Source organism: Leucopleurus acutus (genome assembly GCF_964270905.1).
Source record: "Leucopleurus acutus genome assembly, chromosome: 7".
NCBI lineage: Eukaryota > Metazoa > Chordata > Mammalia > Artiodactyla > Delphinidae > Leucopleurus > Leucopleurus acutus.
Window position 1 is genome coordinate 5,069,981 of NC_139150.1, and position 21,430 is coordinate 5,091,410.

A 21,430-nucleotide genomic window follows, 5' to 3' on the forward strand; every position below is an offset into this window, starting at 1 on the left:
GATGGTGGGGACCCTCTCTGGAATCCTAGAACTACACACCATTTATTAAGTACTGACTACAAGGTGTGCGGAACTGCTCCACACTGTACACGGACCTATTTTTGACAATATGGCAGGTCATATTACCTGAAAAAACCTCCTGTCACAAAAAGGCTGGACAAAACACATGGAACATTTCACTCGCAGAGCTCTGTTCCCCCAAAACCGGGAAACCCCCAGGGAGCTGAAACCACAGCCACGGCCAAAGCCACAAGCTGGTGCTCCCTAGAGGGGAGCCAGGGACACATCCATCAGATTTAGTAACCTATGGGCATGCTCCTAAATGCCCCCCAGGACAGGAGACGGGGCTTTTCCGCACAAGGCAGAGAGCTGCAGCTGAGATGCTGCTTAAACAAAGGCCCTCAAAGGGCTATGCCCTCAATTAAAAGGTGCATCAGAAAAATATATGCTCTTTAGTACAGGGAGATGACTGAATTTGTGTCTTGGCCTGGGCTAGGGTAGGGAAAACAGTCCTCCGTGAGGACTGTTTCATAGCCACATGCCAGCTTTCATGCAGGTCTGGAGGCAGGAGGGTGAACTTCAGATTTATACCCCTAGAATGTTCCAGAAACTTCCTGAGTTAAAATAAAGGGTAGTTCTAGGCTGGCGGAAGAAAACATAAAACCATACTGGAGGGATATACCCTCAAACCAAGCTATACTAGATCCCCACGATAAATAACACTCTGCTGAAAATGAACTCACAATCCAAAATTACCAGAACACTGTGTGGAAAACAATCCGCTATGAGTCCATGGTAAGCCCACGGGATTATATACCTTCCTCAAGAACTTCAGGTAACAAATTAAAATGTGAAGCACTAGAAAATTATGTTTTAAATGATTACAAGCATAAAGGAAGGAATTAAAAACTTACGAAAAATATAAGACACAAGAAAAAATGACAGATTTGAGGAAAAAATTCTGGTAATAAAAATACAGAGTCACTGAAATTAAAAACTTACTGGACAGTAAAAAAAAAAAAAAAAAAAAGCAGATCAGACACAGTTGGAGAGAAAAGAGAATTGGAAAATAGTTGAAGGATTTTCCCAGAAGGCACCACAGAGGTTAGCTCTCTTATATATTTAAGAGACTTGGAAGGCAGAATGAGAAGGCACAAAATAATCTAAGTGGGCAACCTAGGAAGAAAGGATATAAAGAATGAGGAAAAAGCAAAATCTGACATAATTAGAAGAGAATTTTCCAGAAGTGATGAAAGACATACATCCTCAGATTCGAGCACTGTGAGTTCTAAGCAGAATAAGGTAAGGATAGATATAGATATATACCTAGACACAGCATACTGAGAAGGAACTACAGGAGACCAAAGACAAAGAGAAGATCTTAAAAGCAGCCAGAAAGAAAACAGTAGATTACCCAGACACGAATCAGACAAATGAGCCAGAAAACAAGGAATACTATCTTCACAGTACTAAAAGAGAGTAACTGCCAACCTCGAGCTCTATACCCAGCTACACTATCATTCAAGAGAAAGAGTGACATCAAGACTTTCTCAGGCGAAGACTATCTACTGCCAAAACAACTTTCCTGAAGACCTGGACAGAATGTACTTCATGAAGAAATAAATGGAACCCAGATGGAAGGATAAGCAGCAAAGAAACTAGTAAACATCCAGGCAAATCTGAACAAGAACAGGTCGAACAAAACAACAAATAATAGCTGATTTGGTGGGCATAAAAAAAAAGTGGAACTAAAATTCCAGGAAAAAATAACAAGACTGATGAGGAGGTAGTTAGAGCTCAGGTTCAGGGTAAAGATACTGATTAGCTTTTGCTAAGTCAAGGGTGCATGTTAGAATTTAATGCAACCATTCACACAGTAGAAATAGAATGTAGAAGGAAAACAAACAAAAAGAATAGGAAAACTTATCACCAAAAAAAGAAAAAGAAAAGCATAGAAAAGAGAGATAAACAGAAAGTATAAAATAGGAGGGTAGGAAATCTGAATATAATAATCCCAATAAATCTAAAGGGAACAACTTCGGCAACTGAAGTCACAGAGCTTCAAAGTGGATAAAACCATACACACCCTACACGTACAAAGATATTCTCCTCCAAAAAGGGCTCAGAGAGGCCTGACGGTAAAAAGTTGGGGGAAAGATACCACATAAATACTAATCGAAAGAAAACTGGAATAAAATGATTACCAGGTAGAGTAGACATTAAAGGTAGAAAGCACAACTAATGATAACAAAGGTGCTATAAGAAGATAAAAGGAACAAGATGAAGTCCGGCTTCCAGACAGATAAAGCAAAAACTGACAGGTTTACAAGATTTGACAAAATCCACATCATGGTGGGAAATGTTCACACACCTCTTAGTAATTGATCAAGGGGATAAAACATTGTGATGATACAGACATTTGTACAGCACAATTAGCAAGCACGATGTAATGGACCACGTCCAACTGGAGAATACATTCTTCTCAAGCCCTTGAGTGAAATTCGACCTGCCACTTCTTTTAAAAATAAAGTTCTACTGGAAAGCAAACACACCCATTCACTCACTATTGTCTACAGCTGCTTTTGCTCTACAACAGCAAAACTGAGTAGCAGTTCAAAGCCTAAAATATTTATTATCTGGCATTAATAGAAAAAGTTTGTTACCGCTGGTCTATATCATACAGACCATGTTACCCGACCACGCGGCAGCCACATTAGAAATTAACACCATAAAGATGGTATTAAAACTTTACATTTGGAAATTTTACAACATGCCATAAAAAATCACTCAAAAAAAGATAAAATCAGACTAACATTTAGAACTGTACGATAATAAAAATGTATCTTAAAACTCATAGAGGCTCATAGCTCAGGTGAGACTTATATACATGAGAAAAGTCAGAAACTAATGAGCTCATCAACATAATCAGTTAGAAAAAGAACAAAATACTTTCAATGGAAATAATGAGGGGGAAAAGAAAGCAGAAGTTAATGAAATAAAAACCAAATAAAATACAGGAATTAAGAAATCCAAAAGATGCTTTTTAAAAGTAGCTTTAGGGGTTTCCCTGGTGGCGCAGCGGTTGAGAGTCCTCCTGCCGATGCAGGGGACGCGGGTTTGTGTCCCGGTCCGGGAAGATCCCACATGCCGCGGAGTGGCTGGGCCCGTGAGCCATGGCTGCTGAGCCTGCGCTCCACAACAGGAGAGGCCACAACAGTGAGAGGCCCGCGTACCGCAAAAAAAAAAAAAAAATTTAAAAAATAAAATAAAAAATAAATTCAGTTTATTAAAAAAAAAAACCAGCATTGAAAAAATGGCATTAGGACTTCCCTGGTGGCACAGCGGTTAAGAATCCGCCTGCCAATTCAGGGGACACGGGTTCGAGCCCTGGTCCGGGAAGATCCCACATGCCGCGGAGCAACTAAGCCTGTGCGCCACAACTACTGAGCCCACACACAACTACTGAAGCCCGTGCGCCACAACTACTGAGCCTGCACTCTAGAGCCCGCAAACCACAACTACTTGAAGCCTGCGCACCTAGAGCCCGCAACAAGAGAAGCCACGGCAGTGAGAAGCCTGCACACCACAACAAAGAGTACCCCTGCTCGCCGCCAACTAGAGAAAGCCTGCACGCAGCAACGAACACACTATGCAGCCAAAAATAAATAAATAAATAAAATTTTTTTTAAAAAAGGGCATTAGACAAACCTTGGGAAAGACTAATCAAGGAAAATAAGAGAGAAAACACAAAGAACATTAAAGAATGGAAAGACGGACAAAACAACATGGCAGAGATATAAAAATTAATTAAAGCAATTTACAATGCATAATCTTAAGGTCTCTTCCTGACGATTCTTTGTGCGAGGTACTACCGTACCCTCATTTTGGGAAGTAAAACTCAAGACTGGATATGTGACTTGCAAAGAGGTCAGACTGGAATCCAGGTGGGTCTGTCTACCTCCCAAGGCAATACCCTTAAACACCACACTGTCCTGAGTTCCACAGGGATGGCCCACTGGACCACGGTGCTTACCCGAGGGATGTAGGGCTGAGGGATAGAAATCCACTGGGGTCCGAGTGGGTGGGATTCGTGGGTCCATGTAGGAAGGCATCATCATCCACCTGGGGTCGAAGCCCAGCATCTGAGGATGGTGCGGGTAGAAGGTGCGCTGCGGGTGGGGCGGCGGAGGGCACACCGGCTGCCAGTGCTGCATCCTGTACAGCTGCTCCTGACCAGGGAGAGACACCCAGTTGGGCAGGTGCTGCGGGGCAGAGAGGCAGTGCGTGTGCACGCACACACACTCTTCCAGCTTTCCATCAGGTGGCAGAGACAACCCACCCAGAACAGAAGACCACAGAGGGGAGGCCCCAGGGGCATTACAGCATTCAGGCTCTGGCTCTCTCCCAGGACTGACGGACAGTCGTGCCATCATCGCAACTGGGCCCTTAGGCTCCTCTGCAGGCTGGGCTTTCATTTAGATCAAACACTCTCCTGGAGCTGACATGTGACCGGCACAGCTCCCAGGGCATATCTCCCTGTCGGCACCGCCACCAGACGACACTCCTCCGCCTCCCCTCCTTCTGCCCCTTCAATCCACCCTCCTCACTCCGACACCATGACCACGTCAGGATCTTCAAGGGTCCTCCACAGCTCTGCCTCTAACAGCCCGAGTCCGACAGGGCTGCACATGACCTACAGGGCCCTGCGGGTCCTGCCCCACCCGCCTCTCCAGCATCGCCTCCCACGACTGCCCCGGTCCTCCACTCCACACGCCTGCCTGCCTGCCCGCCCGCCCGCTTCCGGTCTTGGAAACACGCTGGGCCCTCTGTTCCCTCCGGCCCCAAACCCGCTCAGCCCTACCCATCCTTCAGGTTTTGGCTTAAAGAGCACTGCCTCTGTGAACCCGCCACAGTTCCTGAGGCAAGACCAGGTCCCCCGTCCTCGGCTCCCACAGCACTGGTGCTTCTCCTGTGTAACTGTTGTTGGTTGTTTCCCTCCCTAAACCAAGAGACTACATGCCAAGTTCACTGCAGTACCCTCACCTCTACCACCAGACTTGGTAGGAAGAAAATTCACTGCACAAAAGAACACACGTAAAGCATCAATAGAGTATTAAAAATCAAGAACCTGGACCCAGTGAGGATTCATCTCAGACCCTGCTCCACAGCACCAGTGACCTCCAGGGCTGCCCTCACAACTGCGTCCCGAACCAGCATTCTGGCAGGATGCAGGTGCAGAGTCAGACAAGGAGGACACACCCTTTCCTGCCAGCCGGCTGGCACAATCCCAGCCTGGGCTGGATTCCCTGGAAGGCTCGCCAGGGCTCAGGGCACTTCTTCGGAGCACTCAGAACTCAGTAAGCGGAACTCCGCTGGTCTCTGCCCACAGCTCCTCCTCCTGTCTAGACCCCAGCTCCCCAGGGAAGCTGACCAGACAGTCTGCTTTCCAGACTCCTTCAGGCTGCTCTGACACGTCAGACTTCTTTCTAATCTTAAGGACGGGTTTACCTGTCACTGCCCCACAGAAGAGTTACCTAGAGCAACTGTTACTACTGTGTCTGGCTCGAGTTACTCCAGAGATCTCTCCAGTCAGCAGTAATTCTTCGCCAAGCCCGGGAGTAACTGCACGGCGCCTGCTCACAGCACAATGCTACACGAGCACAAGGAATGTAACTTACTGCTTAGAGCACAGGACGTGGTGAGCTTCTGGAATGCTTCCTAGGAGCCCAAGGAAAGTAGGGTCTGGGGGTGAACGTTTTAAAGGCAACTAAAAGAGATTCTGGGGAAAGGCGGAGACTTTGATCTGTGTCTCCAGGGCACCCACGTTCTGAAACTTTTTCGATTATTAACAATAATTTACTGCACACCTAGCTGCTGAACTAAGTAACGTCCACGCGTGACCTGTTTCCCACCAAAATGCATTGTTCATCAGTAATAAGCTTCACCGATTATGCCTGTAAGACAAACAACTGCCGGTGAGTGGTTCCAGCTCAGCAATATCACTAGGCCTGTAAGAGACTGCTGGAATTACAACCATTACCCATATGATCTTCCTCAGAGCAAAGAGTAGGTCCTTCGTAAGATTCATGGAGCACCATTAAAGATGATATTGATCACACCGGTAAACCGGTTTACAGGCATCACAGAACCCTCACCGCCATGCCGAGAGGCAGGGACTCATTCCTTCCGCTTTACACTGACCCGCCCAAAGCCACACACAGCTGAATAAGCTGCACCAGCAGGACCAGAACCCAAAGCTGTCTTGATTCAAAACCTACAAACCTACATTCTTAACGGAACGCTAACACGCCTCTCTCGGAGGCTCTCCAGGCAGCTCGCAGGCCTTCCTTACTCCTTGGGAGGCACCCAGGGTGCGGCCGCTGTCAGTGTAGGGAGTGGCCACCGTGTGCAACTCTGGATGAAAACCACTCAGGCACCACTACCCAGTCCTTACCGGTTAGACAACAGGGTCCATGAACTGCCACCAGGGGCTTTCATCCACAGGGGCTGACGCCCCGAGGCCCTCACTCCCCGCACCCCTGCTGCTGACTGGCGTATAGGAGGGTGGGCTTCTATTGTCTGTTCTAATGGAAGGGGGCGTGGGGAAAGGAGAGGGGACAGCCACTCCACGGGCAGGTCTGTTCACGACACCTACTGAGCGACTCCTGTTTACCTGCTGCTGCTGGCGCTGGAACCTGGGCGGAAGCGACTTCTGGTACTTGCTGAACTCCTGCGCGGGGGACCCAGGCTCCCTGGCCCGCTCGTCACTGCCGCCGCTCTGGGCCACAGCTGGAGGAGCTGTAGGGGCTTCTTCCGAAAACGTGCTGGGGGCTTCCTGGGCAGAGAACTCGGGGGAGCCTGCGGAACAAAGAAGCAGGGAAACGGCCCGGTGAGCTCACCAAAGCTCAGCTGAGCGATGTCCAGGGCAGACGCTTTTTCCGGTTGGCGGTCCTCAACCCCGGCACTGTGCTACACGCTCCCCACGCACAAGCTCACGGACTCCCCCACATCGTCATCGCTCCAGAGGGGAGAAAACTAAGGGTCGAGAGATCAGAGGAACCGCCTGAGGGCACACAGTCAGCAGGAGAGCCGGGATGTGGTTCCGGGTGGGAGGGGCTCTGTTAAAACAGACCCCAGTAAATCAGAGCGGTCGGGGCTCAGCAAGAGCCCCACACCCACCCTCCACCCAAGGCTGTGTGAGCCAGCCGGCCAGGCAGCCCCGCTGGCCCGTGTCCTCATCTGTTCAATGAGGGCAACAACTGCACCTACCCCACCGGGCCTCTGGAGAATTAATTCGCTGAGACGATCCACGTAATGCACTTAAAATAGTGCCTGACAAGAAGTAAATACTCACCACAGCCTCCCATATCACTCTTCTCCCTGAAAGTCCCTTCTTTCTTGCCCCATCCCAGCTTTGCATTCTTTTTTTTGTCCAGCTTTATTGAGATATAATTGACATTTTGTGCTCTTAAATCTACCGCAGGAGGCAAACAAACGCCAATGCAAAGCCTTGGGGACCCAGCGTCCCAGCGGAACACTGACAGGCAGGGCAGGTGCAGAGGGGCTCAGGGCACACCCCACACCCAGGCCCAAGCTCACTCCCCGCCATCTACTTCCTGGACTCTCCACTGCCCCCGCTCAGTGAGTCCCTGACACTGGGCCCAGGCTTCACTCAGACTTCAGTGACAGGACATTTATCTACAGGAGGACAAGGGTCGATTTCTCTGAGTTCCTCGGCCAGAAGGGCTCTGATGGCCATCATATCACCAATAAGACTTCCCTCGGAGAAGCTCTCAGCGACTGAAACTAACATCAGGCCCCTCTCTACTTGAGAGTTGGTTTTAGTTGATTCAAGAAAGTCACAAAAAACACAGCTGATCCCGTTCTTTAAAACTGCAGCAAGAGACACCCTCCACCACCTAACGCTATTCAGCGTCTCTTGCTCAGCCACGTGATCCACTCCTCTTAGAATAACTGTCAGGGAAAATGTATGCTAACAAGCAGGCTTCTTTCAATGTCCCGAGAGAGATCCCGTGCTCCTACTGAAGTCCTCCGGCACCCACATCTTCAGTCGAGCCGGGTGGTAACACCGGCAATGACAAAACCGGTGGCGTTGCCGTGAGCACGTGAGTGCTTTTCTGCATCTAGAAATCGCCAAGGGCTTCGTGCACACGCTCCCCCGTGGCCCCTCAGCATGCGGGGAGGTACAAGCTCTCGTCAACCCACTTCACAGACTCGGGAACGCGCGCCAGAGACGTGAGGCGCCTGGATAGCTGGTTTAAGCGGTAGAAACGGGATGTGAACCCAGGCACCTGGCCCAGGCCGAGACTCTTAACGACCGGGACCCCCACACATCAGCTGTGAGCCACGGTGGTGCTAAAAAGCCAGGGAGATGCGGACAACCAACCAGCGACACAGCGCAGGGTTTCCAGGTCATGGGACGGGGCCCTACAGCTCACCTCTGCGGACAGCTGGGCCATTCTCCTGTGGGGTGCCTGGAGAGCGGGGCGCCTCCTTCCCCGCCGGCTCCTGGGCCCCGCCCGCCTTCTGAGCCCGCCTGCACTTCTGGTCCAGCTGCTTGAGTTTGGCGGCACAGGCGGCCAACCTCTCCTCCCGGGCCCGGCGCTCCTCCTCTTCCCGGCGCTTTCGGGCTCGCTCCACGGCCTCGGACATCTCCGACTGGACGAACTTCTGCCTCGGGGGTGGCTTGTCCTCTTTGTCCTCGACAGACTGCTGCCGGAACACACTGCCCACGGAGGACTTCTGCCGAGAGGAGACGGTCTCAGATGAAACGCACATCACAACCCGGGCACAGGCGCCCCCAGGATGGGATGGGCTCTCCTTCCCAGGACCCTCGCGCACCTTAGAGAGGCAGCGCGGCCCCGCGGCAGGCGGACCTGGGTTTCAATCCTGCTCTGCCCTTTACTATATTTGGAATGAGGCTTGGGTGAGCGCCAATGTTCTACACCTTAGTTTCTCGTTTTGAACGGTAATAAAGGAAGCCCTCGGGATTGTGAACATACACTGAGTCGTTTGCAAAGCACTCAACGCCGTGACAGACACGCAGGAAACACTGAGAAAATGGACGCTCTCACCACCACTACTGAGCACACAAGATTAGGGCCTCGGGCTTCCCTGGCGCCGCAGTGATTGAGAGTCCGCCTGCCGATGCAGGGGAAACGGTTTTGTGACCCGGTCCGGGAGGATCCCACATGCCGCGGAGCGGCTGGGCCCGTGAGCCGTGGCCACTGAGCCTGCGCGTCCGGAGCCTGTGCTCCGCAACGGGAGAGGCCACAACAGTGAGGGGCCCGTGTACCAAGAAAAAAAAAAAAAAAAAAGATTAGGGCCTCCACAGCTAAATACCAAGAGCAGGAAAGCACACACTCATCATTTCTTAGCCACAAAACTGCTCTACTGCTTCTCCCACGACAATACATACACCTCTGGATATGAAGGGCCACAAGAAATTGAAATTCACACTCAGACATAAGGTTTCAAAGTGATTCTTTATATATAAAAATAAATAAGCATCTCTAAAAACATCCCTTTTGGATATTTCATCCACTTTTGAATCTCCCGCTCGTTGTCAGTTACTGGACAAACAACCAGGGTGCCACCAATGCAGCGTGAAAAACTACCAACACTGGGAAGATTTCTCACTGACTGGCAGGAAGTGAAGCTGCAGGCAGAACATGCAATAATAGATGACGGGCGTGTTTAACTGGACCCCAGCCACTGGAATTCCAATGAGGTATGACTAGCAAAAAAAAAATAAACAACTTCCTGTTTTGAGAGGTAGTTACACAGATGTATATAATTGTCAAAAAGTCATCAAACATAAAAAAACAAGATCTATGCCTTTTTGTGTATGTTAATTACACCTCCATAAAAGCAATATGTCACACAGTGACTGTAGCCAAGGAGTTTTCTCCTAAAAAGTTAACTTCTCATAATCCAGAGACAATTGCTACAATCACAAGATTATAAACTTCTAATTTAGAAGCACGAAGGTACTTTTTACCAAAGTGTGCACTCTTCTCCTTTGCCCTTGACCGCTGCCATCTGTCCATGCTCCATAAAGGCTGTGCCCTGTCTCACCCCACGGCTTATCTATCCCATGACCTACCTTATCCCCTGGTGTTCGATACATCCTTGCAGATGATCCTTCAGGCCTATCCCTGACTATTATTCCCTTCAGAATTTCCCAGAAATGAAACAGCAGAATCAAAGGCTATACTCTTGAGGCACATCATCAAGACTACAGATGTGCCTTTCAGAGCTGCCCGAAGATGAGCTACCATTTTATAAACTAAATGTTCTGCAAAATATTTAAAGTGTGAAAATCTTTTCAGAAATTTGGATCCATAAAAGTTATAGAGATTTTACCTTCGTTGACTCTATTCAGATAATTCAGTGTTGTTATAAGCAGATAAAAGTGAAACCTTCTTTTGAACACTGAGCAACCCCAGTATGTGAATGAAATTTGGACTAACTGCAAGGTAATTTACAAGAGTCGTATTGTGTCTATCTTCACTTGCGTCCCCTGTACCGAGCACTGTTACTTTATACCGAGATGCGGAACAGGAGCCCTTTAAATAGCAAAGTGCATCGAAAAGGGCAATTCTGCCAAAGCGTATTTAAATTAACACCTTCCCATCCCCAGCTCTGCCCCTCCCGCTCAATTTAGTCCGAAAGTCACGCGAGGTGGCAGAACAAGGCAGGCACCTGGTGCCCGGGAGTCAGAGAGCTCAGGGCAGGTGGTCAGAGCCCAGGGCAGGTGACGAGAGTGTGCACATGGAGATGTGGCTGGTGTGGGAGCTGGGGCCCAACCAAGCAGGGTGAAGAAGAAACCCCTAGAAGAGATGGCCCAGCAGGGAAATTCAGAGCCACGTGGAGGTGGGGGGCACTGACACCTGAGTGGCTGAGGAGGGCACCTGTGCAAGGGAGAGAGGGTGGGGGCAGAAACAGGGAGCCTGACCAAATAGGTACAAATACTAGGGACAATGGCAAACAGCTAGAATGACCTCTGAGGAACTTGAGATATCCTTGTGATTCATGTGTGTGTGTCACATACCTACACTTCCTGACTCTGTCCACGGAGAAGGTCCAGGAGCTGTGGCACTCTAACAGCAGTAGTACTCCTGGTGCCCAGACATTAGTTTCTAAATATCATTAAAGGCTGACTCCAGGGCCAAAGTAGCATAAGGACAAAAGGAGCTTAAAAAAAAACTTGTTCTATCAGAAAGCAAGGAATTCCTCAAAAAAAGAATGGAGATGTAACAAGCACACAGCTGCCAGCTTGAAGCTTCCAAATCAAAGACAACCTGAACATCAAAGGAAACAATGAGAGCAACAGACTACAACCCACTGATATTAATCAATTAAACATTTGATGAGAAACAGGATATTCGTGGTCTCAGAGTAATTCCCCACAAAACTGCTATCAATTACAAATCTGGGAGAGTGTGTGAAAGTTCCATGGTGTGAAACTTGGTAGCCACCACCTTAATCAAGAGATCAAAGTGAAGGTTGTCAGAGCGGGCAGAGTGGAATCACGGTCACCCAGTAGGATGCAATGAGAAGAGTCAGGGACAGTTTTGAGAGATTCTAGCCAAAAAAATGGAAACCTTGAACCCAATCATGAGGAAGCACCAGACAAACCCGATTTGAAGTGCATTCCACAAAATAGCTGGCTTGTCATCTTCCCAGGTATCAATGTCATGAAGGTTTAGCAAAGGCTGAAAAGCTGCTTCAGACTGAAGGGAACTCAAGAGCAGGATACCTGAGGCAGCGTGTGACTCTGAACTGGATCATTCTGTATGAAGAACATGAATGGGACAATGGGTAAAAGTGGGATGGAGTCTGAGGATTAGATGGCAGTGATGTATCAATGCTAATTTCCTGGATTTGACTGGTTACCTAGAGTGAATGTCATGTTTTGGTAGGAAATAGATACCAAAGTGTTCCGTGGTGACGGGCTGATCAGGCTGGCGACTTACTCTTCAAATGGTTCAGAAAAAATACTCTTTGTATTACACCAACTTTTCTGTAAGTTTGTGACTGTTTTCAAAATTTTAAAAGAAAAATTTTAAATCAAAAAAAAAAACCAAAAAGAATGTCCACCTAGGCTTTTTCAGAAGCCCGACCACTGAACTCAGTGAGACATAAACACACAGGACAGCCAACTAGATGACCTGCTGGAGTCTTTGCCTTGGACCTCCGGTCAAATGAACTTGAAAGTGTGTGTGTGTGTGTGTGGGGGGGGGGGGTGTATCCGGTCAAATGAACTTGAAAGGGCGTGTGTGTGTGTGTGTGTATCTCCGGTCAAATGAACTTGAAAGGGTGTGTGCGCGCGCACGTGTGTGTGTGTGTGTGTGTGTGTGTGTGTGTGTGTTATCTCCGGTCAAATGAACTTGAAAGGGCGTGTGTGTGTGTGTGTGTGTGTGTGTGTGTGTGTATCTCCGGTCAAATGAACTTGAAAGGGTGTGTGTGTGTGTGTGTGTGTGTGTGTATCCGGTCAAATGAACTTGAAAGGGTGTGTGTGTGTGTGTGTGTCTGTGTGTGTGTGTGTGTGTATCCGGTCAAATGAACTTGAAAGGGCGTGCGTGTGTGTGTGTGTGTGTATCTCCGGTCAAATGAACTTGAAAGGGCTCGTGTGTGTGTACGTGTGTGCGCGCGCGCGCGTGTGTGTGTCCCAGCTAATCACAGGCACAGAACCCCTGCAGTGCCCACGGTACCTGGTAGTCAGGGCCTGACACCCAGCTGTGGAGCTTCCTAGAAGGCGGCTGAGGTTCTGGCACCTTCCGGACGACACGGGTTCTGCCTCCTGTTTCGCCCCAGTCCTTTCCTTCGTCTTGGGTGCGCTTGGCATCAGCACTGTCTGCAGAGCTCACTGACAATTGCCGCTGCCTCCTGGGGTCCCAACTGTTCCTGGGACAAACCACACAGAGCGTTAGTTCTCTCAGTCGGCCCAAGCATGGTCTGGCCTCACTGGTCAGGCCCTTAGGAATTCCAAAGTTGGCTGTCTACATACCCATTTCCTTCATGACAGCAGACCTACCCCGCACCCCCTCTATAGGTGAGAGGATATGCCCAGAGCACCAAAATCAGCACCAATGTTTACCAAGTCAGCCTTACACACACAGCTCCTGGCAGGATGCCTCACACCCATTACTTTATTTACTCCAAAAAAAAAAGTCTCTACTTCCCCCATGTTAAAGAGCTGGTAATTGAGTCTCCGACAGGTTGGGGAGCTGTTTTCACAAGGAGGAGCTAAGAGATTTGAGCCTAGGACTCCCACTGAAGGCCCTTCTCTTTACGCCACAGCTCCCGCCCTGTGCTCTGCATAAAGGAGTTGCTTAATAAATGCTCCTCGCAACAGCAAAAGAAGGCTCACTGGCTGATTCATGATAAAGAGCAGGAGGAACAAAGGAAAGCACACACAGCGTGGAAAAGGAGGAGAGAGATGCCCAGCGGAGGCTACGGGAGGGCTCGAACCGAAGGGAGGCCTGTGCAGTGCTCACCTTCACGTGCCCCAGTGTAAACAAAGGCCCTGGGGCAAAACACACATGTGCATCTACTCAGCACCTCTTCTCCAGTGGTGCCCACTAAACCCAGCAGGAGCACAGAGGAAGGCAGGGAGTCAGACCTGGCTAACGTACGTGTCTGCGCAGGTGCGCACGCACGCACACACACACACAAGCACACATGCATGCACACGCACACACACACACGCACACACGCACGCACGGGAGGTGGAAGGGAGGTGGGGCGGGTGAGGATCGGGACACCACAGACTGGGCAACAACTGCTAGCGGCTCCGGACTGCAGCCAGAGGCGGGCGCCCACACGAAGCCTCCTGAGCCACCAGGAGAGATCAAGTCTGCAGAAGACAACTAAGGAACAGTGTGAGGGTGAGAGGGAAGGACGGACATGAGCTGGCCAGCCTCTCGATGGTGCAGCAAAGCAAGGATGTGGGTCCCAGTGGCCCCCAGAGACAATGAACAGGAAGGGATGGAACAGGAAAGTTTCAGGAACCCATCGTGGATGGGAAATAAAATGTCAAAGAAGACTGGGGAGCTTGTAGTAGGAGTCTCAACCAGCTCAGGGAACACACTGAGGTCGTGGCTGGTGGACTCAATTTGATGTGTCCTTGGTCACAGCCAGTGGTGAACTGGGTCCAAAACCCAGGTCTAACTCTTTCAGATGAACATTCAATTCACATCAACTCAAAGAGACAAGAAGAGAGTGGCCTGCTGCTCTAATAAATCTGCAAAACTTTGCTTGCCATTGATTTAAATTCTTGATCACGTCTCCTTCTGAGCTTAGTGTTCCAAAAACTGACCCACAGATATTTATTTCCCAAGTGCATCCAAAGCTTCAGTTGAAATCAAGCAACATTAAAATAAATTACAGAAGGCTCAATTCTTTAATTGTTTGTGTATCATCTGAGAGAGTGGCAGAAGATCATTACCAGCTCCCTGCGCAAGAGGAGCTTTGAAGCGAAAGATGAAATAACAAAGACTTGCAGACCCAACTACATAAACATTCAATTACTGACAATAAAAGAGACAAAGGGAAAAATATTAAAGCACTAATATCTAAGCAATATAAAACAGTAATCACATTTTAACGGAAAGCAGAGTAAGTCTAACAGATAAATATACGAAGGAAACAGGCAATTTCACGCAAAAAGAAGCATTCTTGCCAGTACTGGGGCGGGGGGGAGCAAATTAAAGCAACCATAGGTGCTCTTTTAAAAGTACTAGCCAGTACTACTGGTATCATGCTAAAAACTAGAGGGACTAGATTACAATGAAGTATTTTCCAAAAGGTGTTGTGAGTAAATATCAGTCCAATGGAATGATCCAAAAAAAAAAAAGAGAAGAGATTAAAGTGGTCAAATAAATTTAGGAAATGTGGCATACCCGCCTCCCCCCAGATTCCCAGCACACGGCAGTACGCACACTCTAGGCTCTGGACAACCTTGGAACTATTTATTAGTAAACAGTTAAGTGGAAAGCAAAGTTTCCCAAATCTGCTTGGCCAGAGAAGCCTCCTGGGGCACTACACCCAAAGCAATCTATGGAACAAGCCGTCTATAAGACACCCTTGGGAAAATACTGGCACAGTGGTTAAATCACTAGGACTCAGCCAGCCAGCCAGCCACGCCTGGGTGCAAATCCTGGCTCCATCCCTGAACAGCTGTCCTCAAAAGCTATGGCCCTCTCATCTGCAAATGGAAAGAGTATTTGCCCTTGTGAGGTTGCTGGGGTAACCAGGAAATGCACTTGGCATGGTGACAGGCACACGGCAGCACCACGAACACGGGTGCATTTACATCCCGCTAAGGTCACGCTCCTTGGGAGCGGAGCGATCAGCGGCACAGGGACACTTACCGCTTTGGCCTGCCGTCCTTCACAACTTCCTCCTCCTCCTCCTCATCGCTGAACTTCAACTTCTCCGAGTAGTCCACTTCTTCATGGAGGCCTGCAACAGGGGCGCGGCCAGGGGAAGTGAGACAAAATGCGAGCCTCAGCAGTGCCAAGGTCGCCACTGGGGAGCTTCCTCCGGTCAGGGACTGCACCAACCCAGCTGGGTAAGGCACACCACCCAGCTGCCACCACCAGAACACACACTGTGGATAAAGATGAAAGACGGGGCTTCCCTGGTGGCGCGGTGGGTGAGCGTCCGCCTGTCGATGCAGGGGACGCGGGTTCGAGCCCTGGTCTGGGAAGATCCCACAGGCCAAGGAGCAACTAAGCCCGTGCGCCACAACTACTGAGCCTGCGCTCTAGAGCCCGCGAGCCACAACTACTGAAGCCTGCGCGCCCAGAGCCCATGCTCCGCAACACGAGAAGCCACTGCAGTGAGAAGCCCGCGCACCGCAACGAAGAGCAGCCCCCGCTCGATGCAACTAGAGAAAGCCCGCGTGCAGCAACGAAGGCCCGACGCAGCCAAGAATAAGTAAATAAATAATTTATTTAAAAAAAAAAATGAAGGACAGTGCTGGCTCTGGTAACAGCAAAGTAGCCTGGTTAGACTAACACCCCCCGGTTAGACTTAAGACAACAGCTCTTAAATCTAGACAAAATACTCTGCAAGCGTATTAGGCGGTGAGGAGAGTGGGCAAAAGCAGGCAGCAGCCAGCCAGGAGGCCACCCCAGCGACACAGACACCTGACAGTGAGACTCGTGGGTGGCCGTTTTGCCCCAGGGCCCTCCCCTACCCAAGTGGCTCAGGTGGCAGAAAGTCACCATCAACTGATGAGTGGGTACACAAAATGCGGTAGAGCCATACAACGGAAGAGTATTTGGCCACTAAAAAAAGATTTTAGAAGAGTTCAGACACATGCTGCAACATGATGATCCTTGAAAACATTATGCTAAGTGACAGAGCCAGATGTGAAAAGCCACGTATTCTATTGTGTGATTCCATGGATATGAAACGTCCAGAACAAGCAAATCCACAGAGACAGAAAGTAGATCCACAGAGACAGAAGGGAGATGAGCGTTTGCCGAAGGGCGTGCGTGGAGGGCAGGTGGTAACTGGGAGTGACTCTGCTGATGGGTATATGGGCGTCTTCCGTGGGAGACAGAAATGCTCTGGAATCAGACAGGGAGGATGACTGCACAAACCTGTTAATATACGAAAAATATCTGAATTTTAGACTTTATAAGGGTAAATTTTACGTAATATGAAAATCTGTCAAGTGAATTATATCGTAAAAAAAGGAGACGACGACAAAAAGCCCAATCCAATTAAAAGGCAAGTTAGATTTGACGATAAAGCAAGTGCAATTACATGCTGTTTCCCAGAGCATCACTTTATATACAAACACAAGTGGGTTAAAGGGAATGGATGGAAAATATACACCATGACAACAATAAATAATTTAAGTCAGAGCAATGATACTAACATAGGACAAAACAGACTCCAAGACAAGAAGTGTTACGAGAGATAAAAAAGGATATTTGAAAACAATATAAAGGGACAATATGTCAGAATCATAAAAATGATAAATGTGCATAACAGCTTCAAAATAAATGAAGCAAAAACTGACAGAATTAAAGGGAGAAACAGATAAATCCACAATTATAGTAGAGAGTTTAACACCTCACTTTCAGTAACTGGTAGAACTAGACAAAAAGGTAAGTATATAAGATCTGAACAATACCACCAACCACCTTGACTACACTGATATTTACAGAATGTGATATCCAACTTATAGAACACACATTCTTTTCAAATGCACTTGGAATATTCACCAAGATAGGCCATATATCTTGGTCATAAAACAAGTCTTAATAAGTTGGAAAGAACTGAAGTCATACAGAATATGGTCTCTTGACTACAATGGAATTAAATGAGAACTCTAGAAAGCTCCAATTAAAACGATTGGTGAACTAGAAAACAATCAAACAATGGAGAAAACTAAAGCCAAAAGCCGTCTCTTTGTAAAGATTAATTAAACTACTAAGCCTTTGGCAGAAGTGAACAAGAAAAAGAGAAAAAATACAAATTAGCTAATTATCAGGAATGAAAAAGGGTGACACCTGTATCACTACAGACCCTACAGACATCAGAAAAAAAAAAAAAAGGAATATTATCAACAACTTTACACCACTAAGTTCAACTCAAAAGAAAGGAACAAATCCCTTGAAAATCACAACTTACGAAATACTGACACAGAAACATCGGAAACCTGAGCAGCCCTATAACTAATCAAAGAAGTTAAATTTATTATCACAAATGTCTTTAGAAAGAAAATTCCAGGGCCAATCGGTTTCACTGGCGAATTTTATCAAGCATTTATGAAAAAACTAATACCAATCTAACAGAAACTCTTTCAGAAAGTAGAGAAGGAACATTTTCCAACACATCTTATGAGCCCAGCAAAACCTGATATCAAAACCCAAGGGCGATATGAAAAGAAAATTACAGACTAATATCCGCCATGAACACAGACACCAAGAATCTTAAGAAAATATCAGCAAATTGAATCTAGACATAGGTGGAATTTATTCTGGGGATGCAAGGTTGGTTAGCGTTAAAAAAATAAATCAGGGGGACTTCCCTGGTAGTCCAGTGGTTAAGAATCCACCTTCCAATACAGGGGACGCAAGTCTGATCCCTGGTTGGGGAACTGAGATCCCACATGCCACGGGGCAACTAAGCCCGTGCGCCACAACTACTGAGCCTGTGCTCTACAGCCCGCGAGCCACAACTACTGAGCCCGCGTGCCACAACTACTGAAGCCCACGAGCCTAGAGCCCATGCGCTGCAACAAGAGAAGCCACCACAATGAGAAGCCCGCCCACCACAATAAAGAGTAGCCCCCACTCGCCGCCACTAGAGAAAGCCTGCGCACAGCAACGAAGACCCAACGCAGCCATAAATAAATAAATGTATTAAAAAAAATCAGCAAACTAGAAATAGAAAGGAATCTCCACAATCTGATAAAGAACATCTCCAAGAACCTTACAACTATCATCATATTTAATGGTGAAACACTAAACACTTTCTCCCTAAGATCAGGAATACAGAACTTGAATACAACATTGTACTGGAAGTACTACACTGCAATAAGGCAAGAAAAAGAAAAGGCATTTAATCTGTCCCTATTTACAGGCAACATGATGGTTTATGCAGAAAATTCTAAGAAATCAACAACAGCTAGTAAAACTAATGAATGCATTCAGCAAACTGTCTGGTACAAGGTCCACACACAAAAATCAACTCTATGTATGTCTATATAATAGCATCAAACACTAAAAAACAAAACTTTTCTTTTTTTTTTTAAAACCAGTACCATTTACGATAGCGTCAAGAAACAAAATACTCAGGAATAAACATAACAAAGATGTTCAAGACCTCTATACTGAAAACTATAAAACACTGCTGAGAGAAATGAAAGTCCTAATAGAGAAAGTTTCACCAAGTTACTGACAAGAGATTCAAAATTAAGATTTCATTTATCCAGAAATAAATTCAACACAATCTTAATCACAATGCCTGCAGGCTTTTAAAATACTGACCGGTTGATTCTAAATTTACATGAGAATGAAAAGAACTTAGAATAGTCAAATAATCTTAAACATGAACAAAGCTGGAGAACTTACACCACTGAATTTAGAACCTACTATAAAGCTACAGCGTGCTACAGGCATAAGGATGAATAAACAGATCAAAGGAACAAACAGGGTCCAGAAATAGACCCACACTTATACAATAAACTGATTGTTGGCAAAGGTGTCAAAGCAACTCAATAGGGAAAGAAAAGTCTTATCACAAACAGTGCAGAACAATTAGACAACCCAACCATACACCATATACAAATTAATACAACACGGATCACAGATCCAAAAATAAGTGTTAAAACTATAAAACATAAGAGAGTATCTTTGCCACCAAGGAGAGACAAAGATTTTTTTATAAAGGACACAAAAGTAAAAACCATAAAAAACACAAATTTGTAAGTTAAACTTCATCAAAACTGAAAACTTCTGCTCATCAAAACGCAGTGCTAAAAAATGAACAGACAAGGCAGGCAGTTGGAAAAAATACCTGTGAAATGTTAAGTCTCCAAGGACTTGTATCTGAACACACACACACACAAAGATACCAGTAGGCAAATCGACATGAAAACGTGTTTATCATCATTAGTCATCAGCAAGATGAAAGTTAAAAGCACAACGAGATACCACTACACACCCACTAGAATGGCTAAAAATAAAAAGACTCACATCAAAGTGTTGTGAGGATGCAGAGCAACTAAATTCTCAAAATCGAGGCTGGGAATGGCATCACCAGCCACCATGGAAAAAGGCTTGGGTGCTTCTTATAAAACTAATCACACACCTACCCTTTAATTCAACAATTCCACTCCTAGATATTTACCCAAGAGAAATGAACATATCATTCATAATGGAACTTTTGAATGGGTAAACAAATTATAGTATTTGAACAAATGATAGTATTTGATACAATGAAATATACCTCCGTAATTAAAAGCAACTATCGATATACATAACATGACTGAATCTCACAAACGTCACAGGAGAAGGAAAGCTGTGGGACTCCATTCGTTTGCAGTTTGCAGTTAAGATTCATCGTAAGACAGGGAGGCCTTGGGCGAGTCTTGGACACAGTCTGGGAGGGAGACTGGCTAGGGAGGGGCTGGGTGGTGAGGAAAGTGCTCTGTATCGTGACTCGGCTGTGCTACTCAAGCGTATACATCTGTCAGAACTGTAAAGTTAAATGTGTGCCTTTCAATGCCGTTAAAGTTTACTTGAAAACAAACAATCCAAAAGAATTTTAAAAGAAAATAATCAGGTTGGGGGGTGGGGTTGGGTGAAGATAAGAATGCAGAATGTCGGCATTTGCTGAAATGCTGAAACTCGGTGACAGGGAGCTACCTGAGGTTCATTACACTCGTTTGTTTTAACTTTTCCATTATACAAAGTCTTTTTTCCCCCTCTAAGATCAAGACCAAAGACAAAAGAAGACATGGCTCTGTCAGGAAGCAACTGCTCGTCTGAGTGCCAACCAATAAGGATCTCTTCAGAGCACCGAGGCTGCTCCCCGCCCCATGTTTTCATTCCACCTTGCCGAGGAAAACAGTGGACTTGGTGTCAGAGGACTTCCAACCTTGGTAAGCAGAGACAGACCGCAGTCCTCCCCTCCTAAACCCTCAGCTGTGAGCCCACCAGCAAACACCCCCACCCACCTGCCCAGCCGTCATCAGCATCGGTGTCCAGGTCGTCAAGGCCCCGCAGGTTCTCCGCGTTGATGATGGTGGGCCTCGGCGCCCGTTCCACCAGCTGCCTCAGCGGACGGATCGGGCGAGTCATTCCCAGCCTGTTTTCTTTTCTGATGAGAGAGAGAAGGGTAAAGATGCTGGACTCGTGTCAAGTATACATACGGAAGCAAACCCAAGTACTTTTCCAAAACTAAATCCTACACTGCAAAGGTTCATGTGTGCCCCTAATATTAAAACCGTCTCCTTTTTAAAGAACACACAGTGAACAAATACATCCTCGAAAGAAGTTCTGCTTCATTCTGCAGTTTTATATGCTCAGGCTAATGTCTAGGGTAGCAGCAATAAACACATGCCAAATCTTCACCTGCCAGGAACCTGAAATCTCTTGTCCTGCCCCAGCCTTCTCACACACCCTGGGTCTTGAGCTGGTTTCTCTGAGGTCTCCAGAAGACAAAGCACTTTCATATGTAAGCCCACTATCTTGTCCAGTATCACCAACCAGGCTAATTTCTACATACGTGACTATAATGCAATAACCTTACCCGTCTTGGTCATTCATCTGGAACTGTCTAAAAGGAACACGGGGTTCAAGACGGAGCTGGGGAAGGGGAAAAGATCCTCGTTCCACTGTACCCTGGTTCTCTGATGACTGTGGCGAACACATCTGAA

The 21,430-nt window shown here is 47.1% G+C and overlaps 1 protein-coding gene across 11 annotated transcripts in view; it reads right to left on the reverse strand.

Annotated features, from left to right (window-relative positions):
* PRRC2B (proline rich coiled-coil 2B) overlaps positions 1-21,430 on the reverse strand; it is an 85,453-nt gene that overhangs the window by 22,255 nt on the left and 41,768 nt on the right. For 10 of the 11 annotated variants that reach the window (XM_082842732.1, XM_082842736.1, XM_082842735.1 and 7 more), the window contains 7 exons: positions 21,304-21,425; positions 20,729-20,871; positions 15,399-15,489; positions 12,738-12,930; positions 8,460-8,763; positions 6,674-6,858; positions 4,034-4,229 (listed from right to left, as the gene is read on the reverse strand). In XM_082842732.1, coding sequence (XP_082698858.1) covers positions 4,034-4,229; positions 6,674-6,858; positions 8,460-8,763; positions 12,738-12,930; positions 15,399-15,489; positions 20,729-20,871; positions 21,304-21,425 — 1,234 coding nt within the window. The remainder of the gene's footprint in view (positions 1-4,033; positions 4,230-6,673; positions 6,859-8,459; positions 8,764-12,737; positions 12,931-15,398; positions 15,490-20,728; positions 20,872-21,303; positions 21,426-21,430) is intronic. The other variant, XM_082842737.1, reaches the window with a different exon arrangement.